Source organism: Heptranchias perlo, chromosome 3 (genome assembly GCF_035084215.1).
Source record: "Heptranchias perlo isolate sHepPer1 chromosome 3, sHepPer1.hap1, whole genome shotgun sequence".
NCBI lineage: Eukaryota > Metazoa > Chordata > Chondrichthyes > Hexanchiformes > Hexanchidae > Heptranchias > Heptranchias perlo.
In genome coordinates, this window is record NC_090327.1 from 43342569 (window position 1) to 43360304 (window position 17736).

General features: G+C 44.1%; 1 protein-coding gene and 1 long non-coding RNA gene across 2 annotated transcripts in view; one reads left to right on the plus strand and one right to left on the minus strand.

Annotated features, from left to right (window-relative positions):
• The window catches only part of cibar1 (CBY1 interacting BAR domain containing 1), a 65066-nt gene extending 63700 nt beyond the window's left edge, over positions 1 to 1366 (minus strand). Inside the window, exon 1 of the mRNA XM_067979347.1 lies at positions 1148 to 1366. Within this exon, the coding sequence (XP_067835448.1) occupies positions 1148 to 1182 (35 nt within the window). The 5' untranslated portion in view covers positions 1183 to 1366. The remainder of the gene's footprint in view (positions 1 to 1147) is intronic.
• LOC137313109 (uncharacterized) overlaps positions 1153 to 17736 on the plus strand; it is a 123397-nt gene continuing 106813 nt past the window's right edge. Inside the window, exon 1 of the long non-coding RNA XR_010960989.1 lies at positions 1153 to 1519. This is a non-coding gene — a long non-coding RNA (uncharacterized lncRNA). The remainder of the gene's footprint in view (positions 1520 to 17736) is intronic.

Consider the following 17736-nt stretch of genomic DNA (forward strand, 5'->3'; position numbering starts at 1 on the left):
GGGAGAACCGTCACCACACGGACTGCAGCGGTTCAAGAAGGCGGCTCACCACCACCTTCTCGAGGGCAATTAGGGATGGGCAATAAATGCCGGCCTTGCCAGCGACGCCCACATCCCGTGAACGAATTTAAAAAAAGTCAGTTTAACAGGGACCAAACTTTCAGTAATACACATTTTAGCTATTGAGTCATTCGGGAAGCCCAATACATTTTTGGCCTGAATTTACACAGGGTTCTCTCAATCTCCTGCCATAAATTTGGATAAACGCCTGAGGGCAAATTTGCTGTTTTTAAACATTTCTCCAGGGATGTCACCAATCTCCCACCAAAGTACCTCCACAGATATTTCAGGTTTTTTTTTCTTATCTTATACAGCATTAGATGTGCTGACTGCATGACCTTAGGCCAGAAAATTGACTAAGAAAATGCGTGAATAAATATAAATGGCCTCATTTGCTATTTTTAAATGACACTCGAAATATTACAACTGATTAGGCCTAAAGGTACACTACTCACTATTGGGGAAAAGGGCTCATATTTATAGCTACCTCTGGCACCCTTCGAGGCTTATAACAACATACGTAGGTCTGACATAATTACATCAGCCCCCATTTGGGGAGGGAAGGAGATGAGTATAACTATACCATTCAGGAAGGGGTCTTACACTCTAACTACCCTGGTCCCCCTTCGGGGAGGATTGGTCTCACAATATAACGACATGAGTATGGGACCCTGCTTCCAGTGGGGAGCCTCGCTCACTAGAAGCCCGTATCGGAAATTCAGGAGCGCAGTACCCACGATTTCTGACCATTAAAATGAATGGGCAGAAAGTTCTGGGCATCGCATTCCCGAATTTTTTATCTGCACTCCAAGGGGCGAGGTTCGTCGCCGAAAACAGGGACATAAAATTACCCCCTATAACTAGGTTAGGGTCCCAAATTATTACCATATTGAGGACTTTATTACTGCGTCCCATTTGTAAACAAACTATTGCGTTTATTTCTTTCTAAATAGCATTTAATATTACAGGTTACCCAACCCGCGGACCGACTCTTCAGCAACAGGGAGACAAGGCCTTTATTGGAGCCTCGGTCTTTCCGGTAGACGGAGACCGAACCGGTCATGCGACAGAGTGAGGACGGCTTTACCTCGCTCGAGTGTCCTGGTCACCGGCCTGGAACATGACGGCTCCTCCAGGAATTAAGACGGTGCGAGGGGAAAGGAGGCCGGGCTTTGGCCGATCATTGGGAGCCGGAGCGAGCCTGCGCCATGGATCGCCCGCTCAGCCGGTGATGAGTCGCCCCGTTACCATAGCACCCGCCTCGCGCTCCTCCGTCCTTACCAACTGAAGCGCGCGCCCCACAACACCAGCACGTGCGGAGGACCCGCGGGGGTTAAAGCTGACATCGCACGGTCAGAAAGAATGCAACCCACTGCAAACTCATTATGAACTGCTGCAGTGGTGAAATACAGCAAAATGGGTTACAGCTCTAAATCAGACTGACCGATGCTTCTGACAGGTCTTTGGGTATCTTTTATGTTTTTCACAAATATTGGATGAATTGCTCTTATTTTGTTGAATTTAAGGTCCCACATCATGAGTGTGCACCACTTTGCTTGTGAACTTTCCGTGGAATATGAATTGTTAACAAGAGGAAAGTGGCCAAACAGGACTCACTTGTTATAATTCTGTTTTCACACCTCACAAGTATAAGATAATGGCTAATAAATTCAATAGGGAATTCAGGAGAAAATTCTTTACCCAGAGAGTAGTTAAAATGTGGAACTTGCTACTACATAAGTATGAGTAGAGACGAATAGCATAGATGCATTTAAAGGGCAGCTAGATAAGTACATGAGGGAGAAAGGAATAGAAGGATATGCCGATTGGGTTAGATGAAAATGGGGTAGGAGGTGACACCTGTGTAGCATAAACACTGGCATTGATCAGTTGGGCCGAATGACTTGTTTCTGAGCTTTAAGTTCTGTGTAATTCTATGTAAATGCCAATGGCATAAATGTCACATATTTTGATCATCCAGCTGTGAAGTGCACAAAGCTTAATCAAAATCATAGTTGCCAACTACTTGCTTTCTGAGCGGACATCAATTATCAGGCCTTTGTTTGCAGTGCTGCAATTCTCTGGAGTTTAAACAGTTTTCAAGCTATATATAGTGCACAATGTTTTGTGGGGGCATTAGTTGAAGCTGTTCCCAATGGCAGAAGGGTTGATAATCAGAAGACACAGATTTAAGGAAATTGGCAAAAGGACCAGAGGCCACACAAGAAAAAAAAATATGCAGTGAATTGTTATGATCTGGAATGCACTGCCTGAAAGCCTGGTAGAAGCAGATTCAATAATAACTTTCAAAAGGGAATTGGATAAATAAGGGGAACATTTGCAGGGCTATGGAGAAAGAGCAGGGCAGTGGGACTAATCGAACAGCTCTTTCAAAGAGCTGGCACAGGCACAATGGGCCAAATGACCTTCTTCTGTGCTGTATCATTCTATGATTCTAAGTCCTATTGTGCTCCCATTGTAATACTTGTTTTTATATCTGATATGTGAGACCATTGGGTTTTAATTTTCACAGTAAGACAAATTGAATTATGGAATGTGATCATAGAACATGAAAAAAATCTTGAAATCCTGTGTAACAAAAAAGGAATTTAATTTATTTGGTTACCTTGAAGTAGTGGCCTTGGTCATACGGCTTTGTTCAGGGCTGTTTTTCAATTTACATTGGGTCGGAAATTGCTCCGAGCAGCGAACCAGCATTGCTCGCCGCTCATTAGTTTTAAAGTCGCCCACTAAGTCATCCCGTTCTTTTTAGCAGCAACTTCCTTGTACTGCAAGTTCATAAAACATCAGCGTTCTTTCCGGGGCTGTGTGAGTGGTGAAAGGATTGCTAAGGCCCCTCAATCAATCAGGTTGAAGCGAGTCACGCCATGAGAACTAGGAAGTGCAGTTCATTGATAAATGACACAGATTCAAAACCTGGATGTGCCCAGACATTACTTTTAAAATAACAGTGAGCCTCACAGCGCTTGTCGTTCTTAGTGGTGAAATCGAAGAGCATGTTCTGGCTACTGCGCATACGCAGTTCAACATGGAAATCCGGAACATGCCCTTCCTAGTTCACCGGCGATGTGACAGCTTTGCCTTAAAGGGATCTCGCCGGCTGCCAACAATGGAATCAATGGACCAGCGCCAACTTGCTGTCCTACCCAGCTGGAAAAAAACTAATCTCGCCACAAAACAGCTACACTCAGTTTTTTAGGTCTAAACTAAGTTTTAACAGCGTGGTAAGTCTTAATGACTGCCAAAAAACCTCCGTGGCAATAAAAATTAAGTTTAAAAAATATTTTTAAAAATATTTTAAAAATAAAAACTTTTTAAAAATTAAATTAATTTTTCTTTTACTTTGTCCTTCTGTCTTTTATCTCAGTCCTTGAATGTATCCTCTCTTTATTTTGCTTTCTCTATGTCATTTTATAATACCTTATTGTGCACATCCGGGTTTTTAGTTTGCACAGTTTGCAAATGAACTGCACTTTGTTCTCACAGCATGGCTTGCTTCAAGCTAATTGGTTGAGGGGCCTTAGCCATCCTTTCGCCACTCACACAGCCCGGGAAAGAACGCTGATGTTTTTTAAACTCGAATTTCAAGGAGGTTGCCGTCAAAAAGAACGCAGTAACTTAGTGGGTGAATTTAAATCTAATGAGCAGCAACCACAGCTGGTTCGCCGCTCGGAGCAATTTCTGGCCTATTATAAAATGACATAGAGAGAGTGAAATAAAGAGATTAAATGATTGAGATAAAAGAGACAGAAGGAAAAAGTAAAAATAATTTTGAATTTAAAAAAAAATTTAAACAATCATCCAAAAACTATTAAAATCAGGAGTAATGAGATTCCACATTTTTAAAAGTTAATTTTTAGGGCCAGAGAGGTTGTTTGGCAGTCATTAATACATTCCATGCTATTAAAACTTAGTTTAGACCTAAAAAACTCAGCGTAGCTGTTTTGTGACGAGATTAGTTAGTTTCCAGCTGGGTAGAAGAGCAAGTTCGTGCTGGTCCACTGATTGCAGCCACGAGGGCCCTTTAACGTGAAACTGACAGATCACTGGTGAACCAGGAAGAGCAAGTTCCGGATTTCTGCATTTGACTGCGCATGTGCGGTCTCCAGAACTAGCTCTCCGATTTCGGAGAGCGCTGTTAGGCTCACCGTTATTTTAAAAGCGATTTCCGGCCCATTGTTTTTTGAGTTATCAGCTTTTTATGGGCTGGTGTCAACGTTTTGAAGCTGTCAGCTTTTCTGAGTTTTGTTACTTGGCATGTATATGTGATCAAATTTTTAGGCTGGGGTGATTGCTTATTTATTCAAACCATAGTGCATTTATGTTTATATGTTATGTGTTTGTGGATTGTGACATGTAATGCCTAACCTACTATTTCTCCTAAATTATTTTTGTATTGGAAGGAGTAAGTGTGTTAAGTAAGTGTAATTGGTTTCACGGGGGAGGGGGGTGCAGAAGGCATTTACACTGTCCTCTATAAAACTGGGCATTTCCACACAGATATTCTGCATTATGGTTCTGCAGCTGTTTTGTTACTTTACCTTTTTAGTACACAAATGTAGCTCTCTCTCTTTCTCTTGACTCGCTGTCTTTCTGTCTCATGTAATTAAGCAAGGAAGTCATTCAGATGTGATTAAGATAATTATTTTTATTCAACCATGAGGTGGTTTAATTGAGGATCGGCCAACAACTTCAATCGGCAAATGGGCGTAAAATCAGGTGTAACTTCCCAATTGCGCTGCTACATTGTGCTGGCCACTGTCTGAGGCTGAACTAGACCATTTGCAACCTTGGCGTCCTATTTGACCCTGAGATAAGCTTCTGACCCCATATCCGCTCCATCACCAAGACTGCCTACTTCGACCTGCGTAACATCGTTTGTCTCCGCCCCGCCTCAGTTTATCTGTTGTTGAAACTCTCACCCATGCCTTTGTTACCCTTAGACTCAACTATTCCAATGCTATCCTGGCTGGTCTTCCACTTTGCACCCTCCGTAAACTTGAGCTCATCCAAAACTCTACTGCCCGCATCCTAACTTGCACCAAGTCCCGTTCACCCATCACCCCTGTGCTCGCTGACCTATATTGGCTCTTGGTCCAGCAAGGTCTTGATTTTAAAAATCTCATGCTTGTTTTCAAATCCCTCCATGGTCTCGCCCCTCCCTATTTCTGTGACCTCCTCCAGCCCTGCAACCCTCCGAGATCTCTGCGCCCCCCCCCAATTCTGGTGGGGGCCAGTTCTTGCGCATTCCCGATTTTAATTACTCCGCCATTGGCGGCCATGCCTTCAGCTGCCTAGGCCCTAGGCTCTGAAATTCCCTCCCTAATCTTCTCCGCCTCTCTACCTCTCTCTCCTTCTTTAAGATGCTCTTTAAAACCTACCTCTTTGGCCAAGCTTTTGGTCATCTGACCTAATATCTCCTTATGTGGCTCGGTGTCAAATTTTGTTTGATAACTCTCCTGTGAAGCGCCTTGGGACGTTTTATTACGTTAAAGGCGCTATATTAATGCAAGTTGTTGTTGTTGTACTTGCTGATTTGTGAATAGTAGCTTTTATTAACTAACCAGCGAATTTAACTTGTTTTTAGTTAGGTTTACATTTAATCAATGAGCTATTTAGGCCAATCAGCATGATCAACTTAACAGATACTGTTTAGTTGAGCCAATCATGACTTCTTGCCCTATATACGTGTGACACTTTTGAGGTGTGACATTGTTATGGTTCTACAGATGTACCCTAGATGGATCACTTTTAATTATATAGATAATAGAACAGAAATATAAGAGAGGAAATGTTACATATTGTAGTTGATTCATATGTGCTAATTTGTGGTGCTGCTGATGCTTGCTTTATAGATTATCATATTTGTACTGAACAAAGGACTCTTGGAATTTCATACTTATTATGCAGTCATATGTTCCAATTATTTGACCCCATTGAGGAAATACCGGAACAGTGAGTTGTAATGATCTGGAATGCACTGCCTGAAAGGGTGGAGAAAACAGACTCAATAGTGACTTTCAAAAGGGAATTAGATAAATACTTAAAGGGAAAAAAATTACAGGGCTATGGGAAAAGAGCAGGGGAATGGGACTAATTGGTTCTTTCAAAGAGCCGGCACAGGCACAATGGCCCAAATGGCCTCCTTCACTATGATACTTTGATTTGCAGAGACAGATCTAACACACAAATTTAAAATGTATTCTTTTAGAAAAAGTATGCCTGTGTACTTTTTTACCTGTAATAAAAACAGCACAGTATGTCAGTGGTGCTCTCATTAGGAAAAGTATCAACTTAGCTCAGCTGATACCACTGTCAATTTTTGAGTCAGAAGGTTGTAGATTCCAGTGCTTGAATACATGAATTAGGCTGATATTCATTTGCAGTAGTGAGGGATGCCATCCTTCAGATACTATCCCGTTTGTCTGTGCCAGTCATTCAGGTAGATGTTAAAGATTCCATGGCACCATTCAAAGAAAATTCCTAGGAGGTAATTTTGACTTTGTGCGATAGTGTAAAATGTGTGATAGCAAATCTTTAACTGGCTGCCGATTTGCTATCACCGTTTTACACTATCACACAAATTTAAAATGACCCCCCTAGTGTCCAGGCTAGCATTCCTCCTTCAACCAAAACAGATTAACTGGTCATTCATCTCATTGCTATTTATGGGGTCTTGCTATGTGTAAAATGTCTGCTGCTTTTGACGACATAACAGACACTGGACTTCAAAGTAATTAATTGTATGTGAAACACTTTAAAACAATTTTGAGATGTGTGATAAGATTTAAATACAAGCTTTTTTTGAACAGCAATAGCTGCAATCAACACCATGACCAAGAGATGGTGCTATTGTATTTACTAAAAAGCAGATTTTGCAGGCTTGCTCTGATTATTGAAATATTATATAGTAACCTGATTTACTTTCACATAAGACAATTATTTTGGTACATATTGTAGGTATTTTATCAGATAGGGTACTTCAGCTAATTTAAAAAAAAACATATCTTTGTGATGAATCGGAGATCCATTTTGTTTCACTTCATAAAAGAAAATAGGCTAAATCTTCAATCCATTACACCCCAGTGAGGAATCGCACTTGTTAAAAACATGGGTCAAAGAAATAGGGCTAAAATGTTGTAGCGTTGTCCGACCCACGCACCCTTTCAAGCACAACTCTGCTGCTGGAGCAAGGGAACAGGGAATTAGCCCTTATATTTTCAATATTTCTTCATGAGAGCTGGTCCCTGTGATCACTTTAATTTTGTTACTGCTTTGACTTCGTACAGGCTTGGCAGCAGGATTATACACATTCTCTGGCTCATAGCTATGTATAGCTAGGGTGTCTTTGAGTTCTTTTTCTTCTCTGATCTCTTTAATTGCATTTGTGGAAACTATGCATGGCTGTAGCCTAGATAGGAGAAGGATGCTTTCATAGGTTGCTATTACAATAGAGTTGGTTGCAACAGTCTGTTCCATCTCACAATTAATCAGTTAAGGGATAAAGAACGAACAGGTAGCCTTTCATGTTCTCTCTGTCTATAATTGTTTAAAAGACTGATTACCAGACTTGTAGAAGGAAACAGTGCTATTTGTTGGGGTTGCTGATCCAACATCTGAATCTATTACAGCAGGTAATTCATTCAGGATGCTTGGAGAAGATGTTGATTGACAGCTCCATGCTCATAGTTTACCTACAACAGCAACTTGCATTTGTATAGTGTCTTTAACGTAGGAAAACATCCCAAGGTGCTTCATAGAAAAGTAATCGGATAAAGATTGACACCAAGCTAAAGAAGGAGATATTCGGAGGGGTGACTAAAAGCTTATTCAAAGACATAAGTTTTACTGAGAGTCTTAAAGAGAGGTGGAGAGGCGATAGGTTTAGGGAGGGAATTCCAGAACTTAGGGCCTAGACGGCTGAAGGTATGGCTACCAATGGTGGAGTGAAGTGAGTAGGGATACCAGAGTTGGAGGACTGTAAAGTTTTTGGAGGGTTATAGGGCTGGAGGAGGTTACAGAGATAGGGAGGGGCAAGGCCATGGAGGGATTTGAAAACAAGAATGAGAATTTTAAAATCGAGGCATTGCCGGACCAGGACACAAGGTAGGTCAGCGAGCAAAAGGGTGATGGATGAGTGGGACTTGGTGCTAGTTAGGATACGGACAGCAGAGTTTTGGATGACCTCAAGTTTATAGAGTATAGAGGATGAGAAGCCAGCCAGGAGAGCATTGGAATAGTCGAGTTTGGAGCTAATAAAGGGTATGGATGAGGGTTTCAGCAGCAGATGGTCTGCGCAGGGGCGGAGACGGGCGATGTTAATGGAGAGGATATGGGATCAGAAGCTCAGCTCAAGATCAAATAGGAAACCAAGGTTGTGAACAGTCTGGTTCAGCCTGAGACATTGGCTGGGGAGAGGGATGGAATCAGTGGCAAGTTTTTAGGTGGGGACCAAAGACAACGGTTCAGTCTTCGCAATGTTTAATTGGAGAAAATTGCAGCTCATCCAGGACTGGATGTTGGACAAGTAGGCTGACAATACAGAGGCAATGGAGGGGTTGAGAGAGGTGATGCTGAGTTAGAGCTGGGTGTTGTCAGCATACATGTGGAACTTCACATGTCTTTGGATGATGTCGCCAAGGGGCAGCATGTAGATGAGCAGTAGGAGAGGGCCAACGGTAGATCCTTGGGACACACCAGAGGCAACGGCGCTGGGGCAGGAAGGGAAGCCATTGCAGGAGATTCTCTGGCTATGATTGGTTAGGCAAGACTGGAACCAAGCAGGGGCAGAGTTTCCTGAACAACAGGAGAGTCATTGGAGGAGGATGGTGTAGTTTACCACATTAAAGGCTGCAGAGAAGTCAAGAAGGATGAGGACAGACTGTGCACCATGGTCACAGTCACAGAGGATGTCATTTGTGACTTTAATTAGGGCCGTAATCAGTGCTGTGGCAGGGGCAGAAACCTGATTAGTGAGTTTCAACCATGAAGTTGTGGGGAAAATGGCACTGATTTGGGAGGCAACACATTCAAGGACCTTGGAGAGGAAAGGGAGGTTGGAGATATGGTGGTAGTTTGCAAGGACAGAGGGGTCAAGGGTGAGTTTTTTGATGAGGAGGTGATAACGTCAGTTTTGAAAGAGACGGGGAAAGTACCTGAGCGGAAACAGTTTACAATGTCAGCTAGCATGGGGGCCAGGAAAGGAAGTTGGGCGTTCAGCAGTTTAGTGGGAATAGGGCTGAGGTGAGTCTCACAGACAAGATGAGCTTGGTGAGGGCATGACAGAGAGATATAAACTGGAGCCTTGCCCCAGTTCACTAGTTCCCTTTTCTTCTATACTTTTGCTTGAGTGAAGGCACATATAGGACTTTACAAAGTTGTCTTTCTCACGTAAAGGTGGTTCATCAAGAATGCAAATTGTTTAAATAGGTACTGAGAACTACTAAAGTTTTTTTGGCTTTTATTGTTTTAAAAGGGACACCTGGGATTATGTGAGGTATTATGATCTAGTGAAATCTGTTCTGTTTGCTTTTGCTTCTGTTTAATTTTACTTATTAATAAACCTGATATGCAGTTTATAGTCTGGGATGTATGGTCTGTCAAAGTGTTATTAGTCTAACAATCACAGAGACCAGAACAGTACAAGGCATCTTTTGCTAATTTCCAGTGAAGTTATCAGTAACATGAAGAGTTTATTGGGCATGCTAACGCCCAGATTACTTCACACATAAGATCATGTTTCAGTTCATAGGAAGCATGGGCTTGTCTGTTTGTGCGATCCTTTGTGTTAGGTATGAGAAAGTATCCGGATAGCATCCTAATTTAAACAAATGTTAGAAGTATTTTATCTCCACTCTCTTACTAGCCTGTTCTAACTAGAAGGATGGGGAGGTGACTGGAAATGTTTGCTGCCAGGTGGTGCACCTAAGGTGATACCTCAGATGCAACTCCTGCCAAAATGACCTACCTGCTGTTGGCTGGGCACCTCTACTGGTGTTATGACTGATGATTCACAGAGTGCCATCTAGGGAAAGCTAGAGTGCAAATGTCAGTTGAGACTAGGATGTAGACTTGAGTTGCCCAGCCTTTGGAGCAGCTGTTAAACGTCAAAGATTCACCCTCAGTTAAAAATAAGTCTGAGAAATGCTAAATTCACTTAACAGCAAGTCTACTTTATGTATATTTCAAGGCTCCAAAATTGCTCTGCAGTTGTAGTTGAGGGGCAGGACTTCCAGCTGCCAGTGATGTGTATCACTGACCTTGCCGGAATTTTCAGGGTCAGCTCATCTGCATGTTATGTGGCAGGCCACAGATGCGAATCCCATGTAAAATGGGAGTAGAGTGCTTGGGGTGGGAGTAGGGATGGGGAGGAAACTTGTTGTTGTAGGATTTTAAAGCTTTGTACAACTGCACTGATTTCTTATTGGGAATTTCTGTGCTTTTTCAAGGTCACTTTCATGTTGGTAGCTGGGTATGTTAACAACGCCAACTACTTTCAGGAGTGGTAGAGCAGTCCCAGCCTGTTCACCATCAATTAGGAGGACCATGGGACCACCCCCCCTCCCGCAACGCCAGCCCCCCCACCCCACCCACATACACACACACACACACACACACACACACGGGCACACACAGACTGATCACCCTGACATCTTAAATGGAATGACAAGTCTTCATGCACAGCACACCAGTCAACGGCCCTCTAACTCTTTCACCTACAGCCTGTATTTGGAACTCCCCTCAGTAGCCCTTTACAACACCACCCTCTCCTGTGTAACGGTCCTTCCAGCACTTCCACTCTTCTGTTACATCGGCTATCTTATGCTACCTGGGAGAAATCCTACTGATGCTTGCCTTCAGTTAATACTATGAATTTTGTTCCAGCAAAAACTTATTTATAATGCCCAAGAGAGGCATGCCACCAACAGGGGAATCTTGGACATCAGAGATATGATGGCATAGGAAGAGCAGTCAATGCAGCTGCTGGGGAGGCACTCCACCTTGACTCTGGGAGACGGCAAGATTGGTGGGCCAGTGCCAGCTGCAGTGTCAGTGGGTGCCTGCACTTGCTACAGCATTTTAAAGAACCCAGCTAGTAGAAAACTTCAGAGCTGTCTCAATCTCATCACTCACTCTAGGTGCTGCACACCAATTCTTAACTCATTTCCTCCTCTTCCACAGATGAGGGAGAGGGGAGGGAGCAAATGAGGAGAACAGGAGGAGGAAGACGAGGGAATAAACTGTCTGTAGGTGGAGTATGATGATGAGGAAGGTGATGATGTACCTGCCCCATCTGCTTCTCCCCCCACCCACTCAAGATTGATTTCATTCACTTCATCACTTGCCTTCTCTTTCCTGCTAACCAGCCTGGAGATTTTCACCCGAAGATAGTAGAGATGAGAAATATGCACCGGGTAATTCAGAGTATGAGGGAACCAGCGTAGTGGGGAGTGGATGACGACTCTTGTTTCCTAGCGGGAGGCTGCGGAGAGCTAGGGGACTCAGATCTCATGGGGAGGCATACCTACATGTAGGGAGATGATAGGGGTCACAGTAGAGTCCACTGCCTCCACATGCAGCAAGGAGCATGTGGCAGGTTCATTGCAGTCTGTGACCATTTCCGTCCCCCACAGAAATCACCCAGGAGAAAGTCAGTGTCTTCTCTTCGGAAGCACAAACTGTAGCCCTGGGGGCCAGGCTCGAGAGAGCCTTGCATCCTGGCCTTCAGACACTTGAGGCTGACTTACAGGAAACATTCTTTCAGGCAAACAGAATGTGTTGGGAACCATTAGATCTGCCATCCCGCTGATTAGTTGAACCTAGGATGAGTAACAGTGGCATAGCTGCAGCAGAGGCGGTCGAGTTTTTAAAGGGGGTGAAGGAGCCCCAAAGAGGATTCCAAAAATTCTTTTAGGCTTTAACCGAGACCGAAACCTATAATGGTCAGAGCCGGGTTAAGTTTTAGGGTGGTGCATGTAAGTAATTGTATTTAAAGTGGCTAGATAGCCATCATGAAAGATGTCAAGTTAGAACCCCTTTAACCAGTACTTTGTGAAGAATTAGTTGTACAACTGTTGCTTTAAGAGGGTGAAGAGAGTGCTGGTGTCCAGGGTGGGCAGGGAAGGAAAGGAAGAGTGTGTTACCTTGCCTGCTCTGGTGAGGCGGTTGAACTTTTTGCAATCCTGGGGTTGAGGGAGTTGGCACTCAGTGCTAGTGCTACCTCCCTCCAGGTGGCACGAGTGACATTCTTGGCTGGCTTGCTGGCATGAACCTGTGTCTGTGCCTTCTTATTTCAATTTCCTCCAGGAGGGCCTGGAGTCAGAGTCAGAAAAGTTCTGGCACCTTCTTCCCTGGCTTGGTGCCATGCCCTGTGCCATGTCTGATTGCTTGGTGCATATGGTCCTGCTGTAGACATATTCTTGAAAAGTATGATAAGAAAGATTGAGGAGATATGCAGTGAAGTTATCAAGTGAGCGAGACAAGCACTGTTCCTTCTTTGCCGTGTATAAATGCAACTTGTTATTGTCGCCTGGTCTGCTGCTGAAGTGTGCAGGCAGAACAGTCTTTTTAAAGGCTGTACTTCAGGTTTTATACCAACAACTTCTCCAATGGATATGCAAATGAGCTTATTCAGCAAACTCTTGTGTAACTACCTCTCCAGAAACCAGCAGGCACAAATCTTTTTTCATTGGTGTTACAGTGGCGCAACTCACTGCGTAGAAATTCACTCCCATGATGTTTAGTGATAGGGACTCTGAACATAAGATTTTGTTGCATTGTTCACATTGGAGGATGACAGTGTGACCCAGATAAGATCTATATGTTTTTGCAACTATTTTGAAGAAACTGGTAAACCTGTATTAATATTTAAATAATAGTGAGAGAAAGAAAGACACTGGTCCCAACATAATATTAATGATAGTATAATGAACACTTTCTCTTTATTCGCATAAGGTGACCCATGTATAAGGCAACTCGGCCCACCAAAAAAAAAATCAATGATCAGGGTATAAAATGGTCAACGTGACAATAGTACCATAGGCCCTACTTTTCCAACTCATGCTGTGCTGTTCTCCCTCTCTCAAGTTCATGGTCTGCTGCTCCCTTCTCCATTCTACGGATTCATTAAAATAATTTAATTCCTGGCCCTGGTCTCCTGCTCCCCGATTGTGTTACTGCACAGTGCTGATAGAGCATAGAACATTCAGTGCGCATTAAAATCAAATTTTCTGCTCTCTGGGGAGCCATGGTGATTTATGGGATGACTTCTAGTGAGCGGGAAATCTGATTTTAATGTGCGTTGACTGCTGGCATGCACTGCTGCCCCTGCGCACAGCACAATCAGAGAGTGGGGGAGCAGGAGACTGGGAATTAAATTATTTTAGTTAATATTTAGAATCGAAATTAGAACCATTATTTTCAGCACAGTGACTTGTAACTAAGAGTAGTGGTATCCAAAGTTAGATAGCATTTTAAACATATCACAATATTTGGGTGGTGGGTGAATGGGAGCAGACTAAGAGCCAGGGAGAGAGAGAGACCACCTGAGAGTGGTAATCTTGAGTACATATTCATGTCCTGCTGTTGTATGGCACAGTGTATTGGAATGGCATGGTTCTGTACTGATGCCTTGGTTAATGCAAGGAGTTTAATCCTCATTCAAGAATGATTGCAGAGTTGGCTGGGGTGTAGCTAAACAAAACTTCAGAGGAAAGATGTAAGACCTGAATTTAATCCTGTTTGCCCAATGGGAACGGTTTGGGCGGGGGGTTAAAATGGCGGTTGAGCGATTCCCGCTGAGTTCCCAATGCGTTTGCTCCTGCCACCATTTTAACTGCTGGGTTTTCAGTAGCATTAGGGCCGCTTGTCGCAGGCAGATGCGGGATTCATTGAAAGTCGGGATCCGATGACATAATTCAGACCCCGACATGATTTTAACCCTGGGTCACGCATGCCAGCACAGTGCCGGGGACCCACCAGTGAATCCTGGCAGCAGGCAAGATTGGGGTCAAGGAGAGGCCCAGATAAGTTGGATTTTTAATTTTTTATGGTTTCCTTGTGGACCAGGAGGAGCAAGAGTGCTCTTCTGGGCCGCATAAGGAAATCTTGGGCCTCCCCTGCCCTGGGCTTCCCTCCCCCTCTCCCTGATCGCCTCCAGACATCCTCTTCCACTAACCTTATGCCAGGGACTGTTCCCTTGGGCGGGAATCCTTCCTACTGTATGGTAATGAGAACTGGGAGTTAAAATGGCCTGGCGCTTCCCACCTGCCCGCCCCTCACACGCGCACTCACACCCTGAGTTAAAATCAAGGCTGCAATGTATACCTTACATAAAAAGCTCCAAATGAGAAAGAACACTGAAATACTCAAATCATGGACACTCTGAATAGTAAATACTTAAAATATCAAATAAAACCTCACAAAACACTAGACTAATTAGCACTCTGATGATTTGTTGCGTTTCTGTGAAGTTAATGTAAACAGAAGCTAACCTTGCAATGATGTGGTTGGGACTCACTCCGTGTTTGGCTCCGGATGGAGGTTGAGCATCGTACTTACTGACGAACTTGCGATACTGTGGTCGAATACTATGGCCCAGAATTTGTTGTCAAAATAACAATGAGGCTAACAGCGCTCACCGTTATTTATGCGCAAATCTTATCACAATTTCAGGTAAGGGCAGATGCGAGGTTAAATGCGGAAATCCAAACGTTGCTAGTCTGAGATCCACTGTTCCGCCATTAGCTTTGCGAAAAAGGCATCTTGCCAACTGCCTCACCTTTGAAATGCATTGAACGGCATGAAGTTCCTGTATTTGCAGGGTAGATATGAACTAAACTCGCCACAGAAAGTTAAGTCAAGTCATTTTAAGTCTAAGTACCCTTTTAACAATGTGATAAATGTTAATTACTGCCAGTCAACCTCTCTGGCACTGAAAATTAACTATTACAAGTGTGAAGTCTCCTTCAGGTTTTAATTGTTGATGGAGATTTAAAAAAATATTTAAAATTTTAAAAAAGTTTTACTTTTTCTTTCTCTTTTTTTCTCTCCTAATTTGATAAGTATCGTGTCCAATGGTAGCCTGACATGTTTTCTCTTCATACACTAGTTGACTACCTTAGAGGCTGAGACAGGAGATATTACAATGGGGAATAAGGAAATGGCAGAGACATTAAACAAATATTTTGTATCTGTCTTCACAGGAGAAGACACAAAAAACATACCAGAAATACCAAGGGTCTAATGACAGTGAGGACTTAAAGTAATTAATATTAGCAAAGAAAAAGTACTGGAGAAATTAATGGCTCTAAAAGCCGACAAATCCCCTGGATCTGATGGCCTACGTCCGAGGGTTCTAAAAGAGGTGGCTGCAAAGATAGTGGATGCATTGGTTGTGATCTTCCAAAATTCCCTAGATTCTGGAACGGTCCCACTGGATTGGAAGGTAGCAAATGTAACACTGCTATTCAAGAAAGAAGGGAGAGAGAAAACAGGGAACTACTGGCCAGTTAGCCTGACATCAGTAGTCGGGGAAATGCTGGAATCTATTATTAAGGACATGGTAACGGGGCACTTAGAAAATCAAAATAAATAATTAGGCAGAGTCAACATGGTTTTATGTAAGGGAAATCGTGTTTAATAAATCTGTTAGAGTTTTTTGAGGGTGGAACAAGCAGGGTAGATAAAGGGAAATCAGTGGATGTAGTATGTTTGAATTTTCAAAAGGCATTCGATATGGTGCCACACAAAAGATTGTTACACAAGATAAGGGCTCGTGGGATTGGGGGTAATGTATTAGCATGGATAGAGGATTGGCTAATGGATAGAAAACAGAGGATAGGAATAAACGGGTCATTTTCAGGTTGGCAGGCTGTAACTACTGGGGTGCCGCAGGGATCAGTGCCTGGGCCTCCGCTATTTACAATCTATATTAATGACTTAGATGAAGGGACTGAGTGTAATGTATCCAAGTTTGCTAATGATACAAAGCTAGGTGGGAAAGTAAGCTGTGAGGAGGACACAAAGGGGCCGATTTTTGGATGGCCGAGTGGGTGCGTTGGGGGTTGGGGGGGGCTTCTAAAATGGCTGAATCCTGGAGTGGGTTCGGAGCCTGGCTCCAACCCGCTGACATCCGGGTTCCCCAATGACGTGTTAGGGTGTGCACGCAGCTCCCGCATGCGGGACTCCCGCCGGCAATTAAAGCCGGCGGGATGATAATTTACATTGTTATTTAGGTAGTTGAGTTACTTGACAGACCTCATTGACTGGAGATTTTGGCAGGGGTGCAATTTTGAAGGATCATCAGCGTGTTTCCCGTGCTGTGGGAAACACTCCCTGTTGGAGTAGACGTGTTTCAGCCAGCAGCCAGTGGGAGATGAAAAGGATTATTTGACAGTTGGGGGGAAACCTCATTTATTGCAGCAGGGCACTCTTGTCACTTCAGACAAAGTTTTGGCTGCAACACCTTTGTCTTTGCACTCAAAATTCTTAATTTATACCCGAAACTCTGCTGTGCAAACATATTTACCTACTTTGTGGACCCCCCTCAAACTCACACCGTCAGAATGGGGGGCGCCACAGCTGCATTCACCACTTCATCCGAAGACGAGCAACATCACCAGCATCGCCAGGCACACCGTCCACCTCCACCACATGGAGCTCCACAACACAGTGCTGCGCCACAGGCACCTGCACAAAATAGTCGTGCAACTACACATACACCACTGTAGGGTGACTCAATGGGTGGCATCAAGGAGGTGCTGCTTTGCCTTGCTTTTCCGAACTTTTCCCGCAGAGCGGCAGTGGATCTGAGAGTAGAAGACTGAGATTGGGGATTAAAAGCAGCAGCAGACCGACAACAAGAGACAACTACTGTGCGACATCACAGGTGAGGCAGGAGAGTCCGAGAGGTGAGCAGAGTATAAAAGGGGAGACCTAGAGCGGGAAGAGAGTCTAAGAGTCTAAGGCAAGTCATGGCAGCACAGCTCGCACCCGTGATATGCTCCTCCTGCACTATGTGGGAAGTCATGGACACTAGCAGTGTCCCTGGCGACCATGTGTGCAGGAAGTGTGTCCAGCTGCAGCTACTGGCTAACCGTCTTTCGGAGCTGGAGCTGCGGGTGGATTCACTGTGGAGCATCCGCGATGCTGAGACTATCGTGGATAGCACGTTCAGTGAGGTGGTCACACCACAGGTAAAGAGTACGCAGGCAGAAAGGAAATGGGTGACCGCCAGGCAGAGTAAAAGGACTAGGCAGGTAGAGCAGGAGTCCCCTGGGGCCATCTCCCTCTCAAACAGATATTCTGCTTTAGATACTGTTGGGGGAGATGGCTTATCAGGGGAAAGCAGCAAGAGCCAGGTTCGGGGCACCACGGGTGGCTCTGCTGCACAGGAGGGGAGGAAGAAGAGTGAGAGGGCTATAGTGATAGGGGATTCAATTGTAAGGGGAACAGATAGGCGTTTCTGCGGCCGCAAACGTGACTCCAGGATGGTAGGGTCAAGGATGCTAGGGTCAAGGATGTCACGGAGCGGCTATAGGGCATTCTGGAGGGGGACGGTGAACAGCCAGTAGTCGTGGTCCATATTGGTACCAACGACATAGGTAAAAAAAAGGGATGAGGTCCTGCAAGGTGAATTTAAGGAGTTAGGAGATA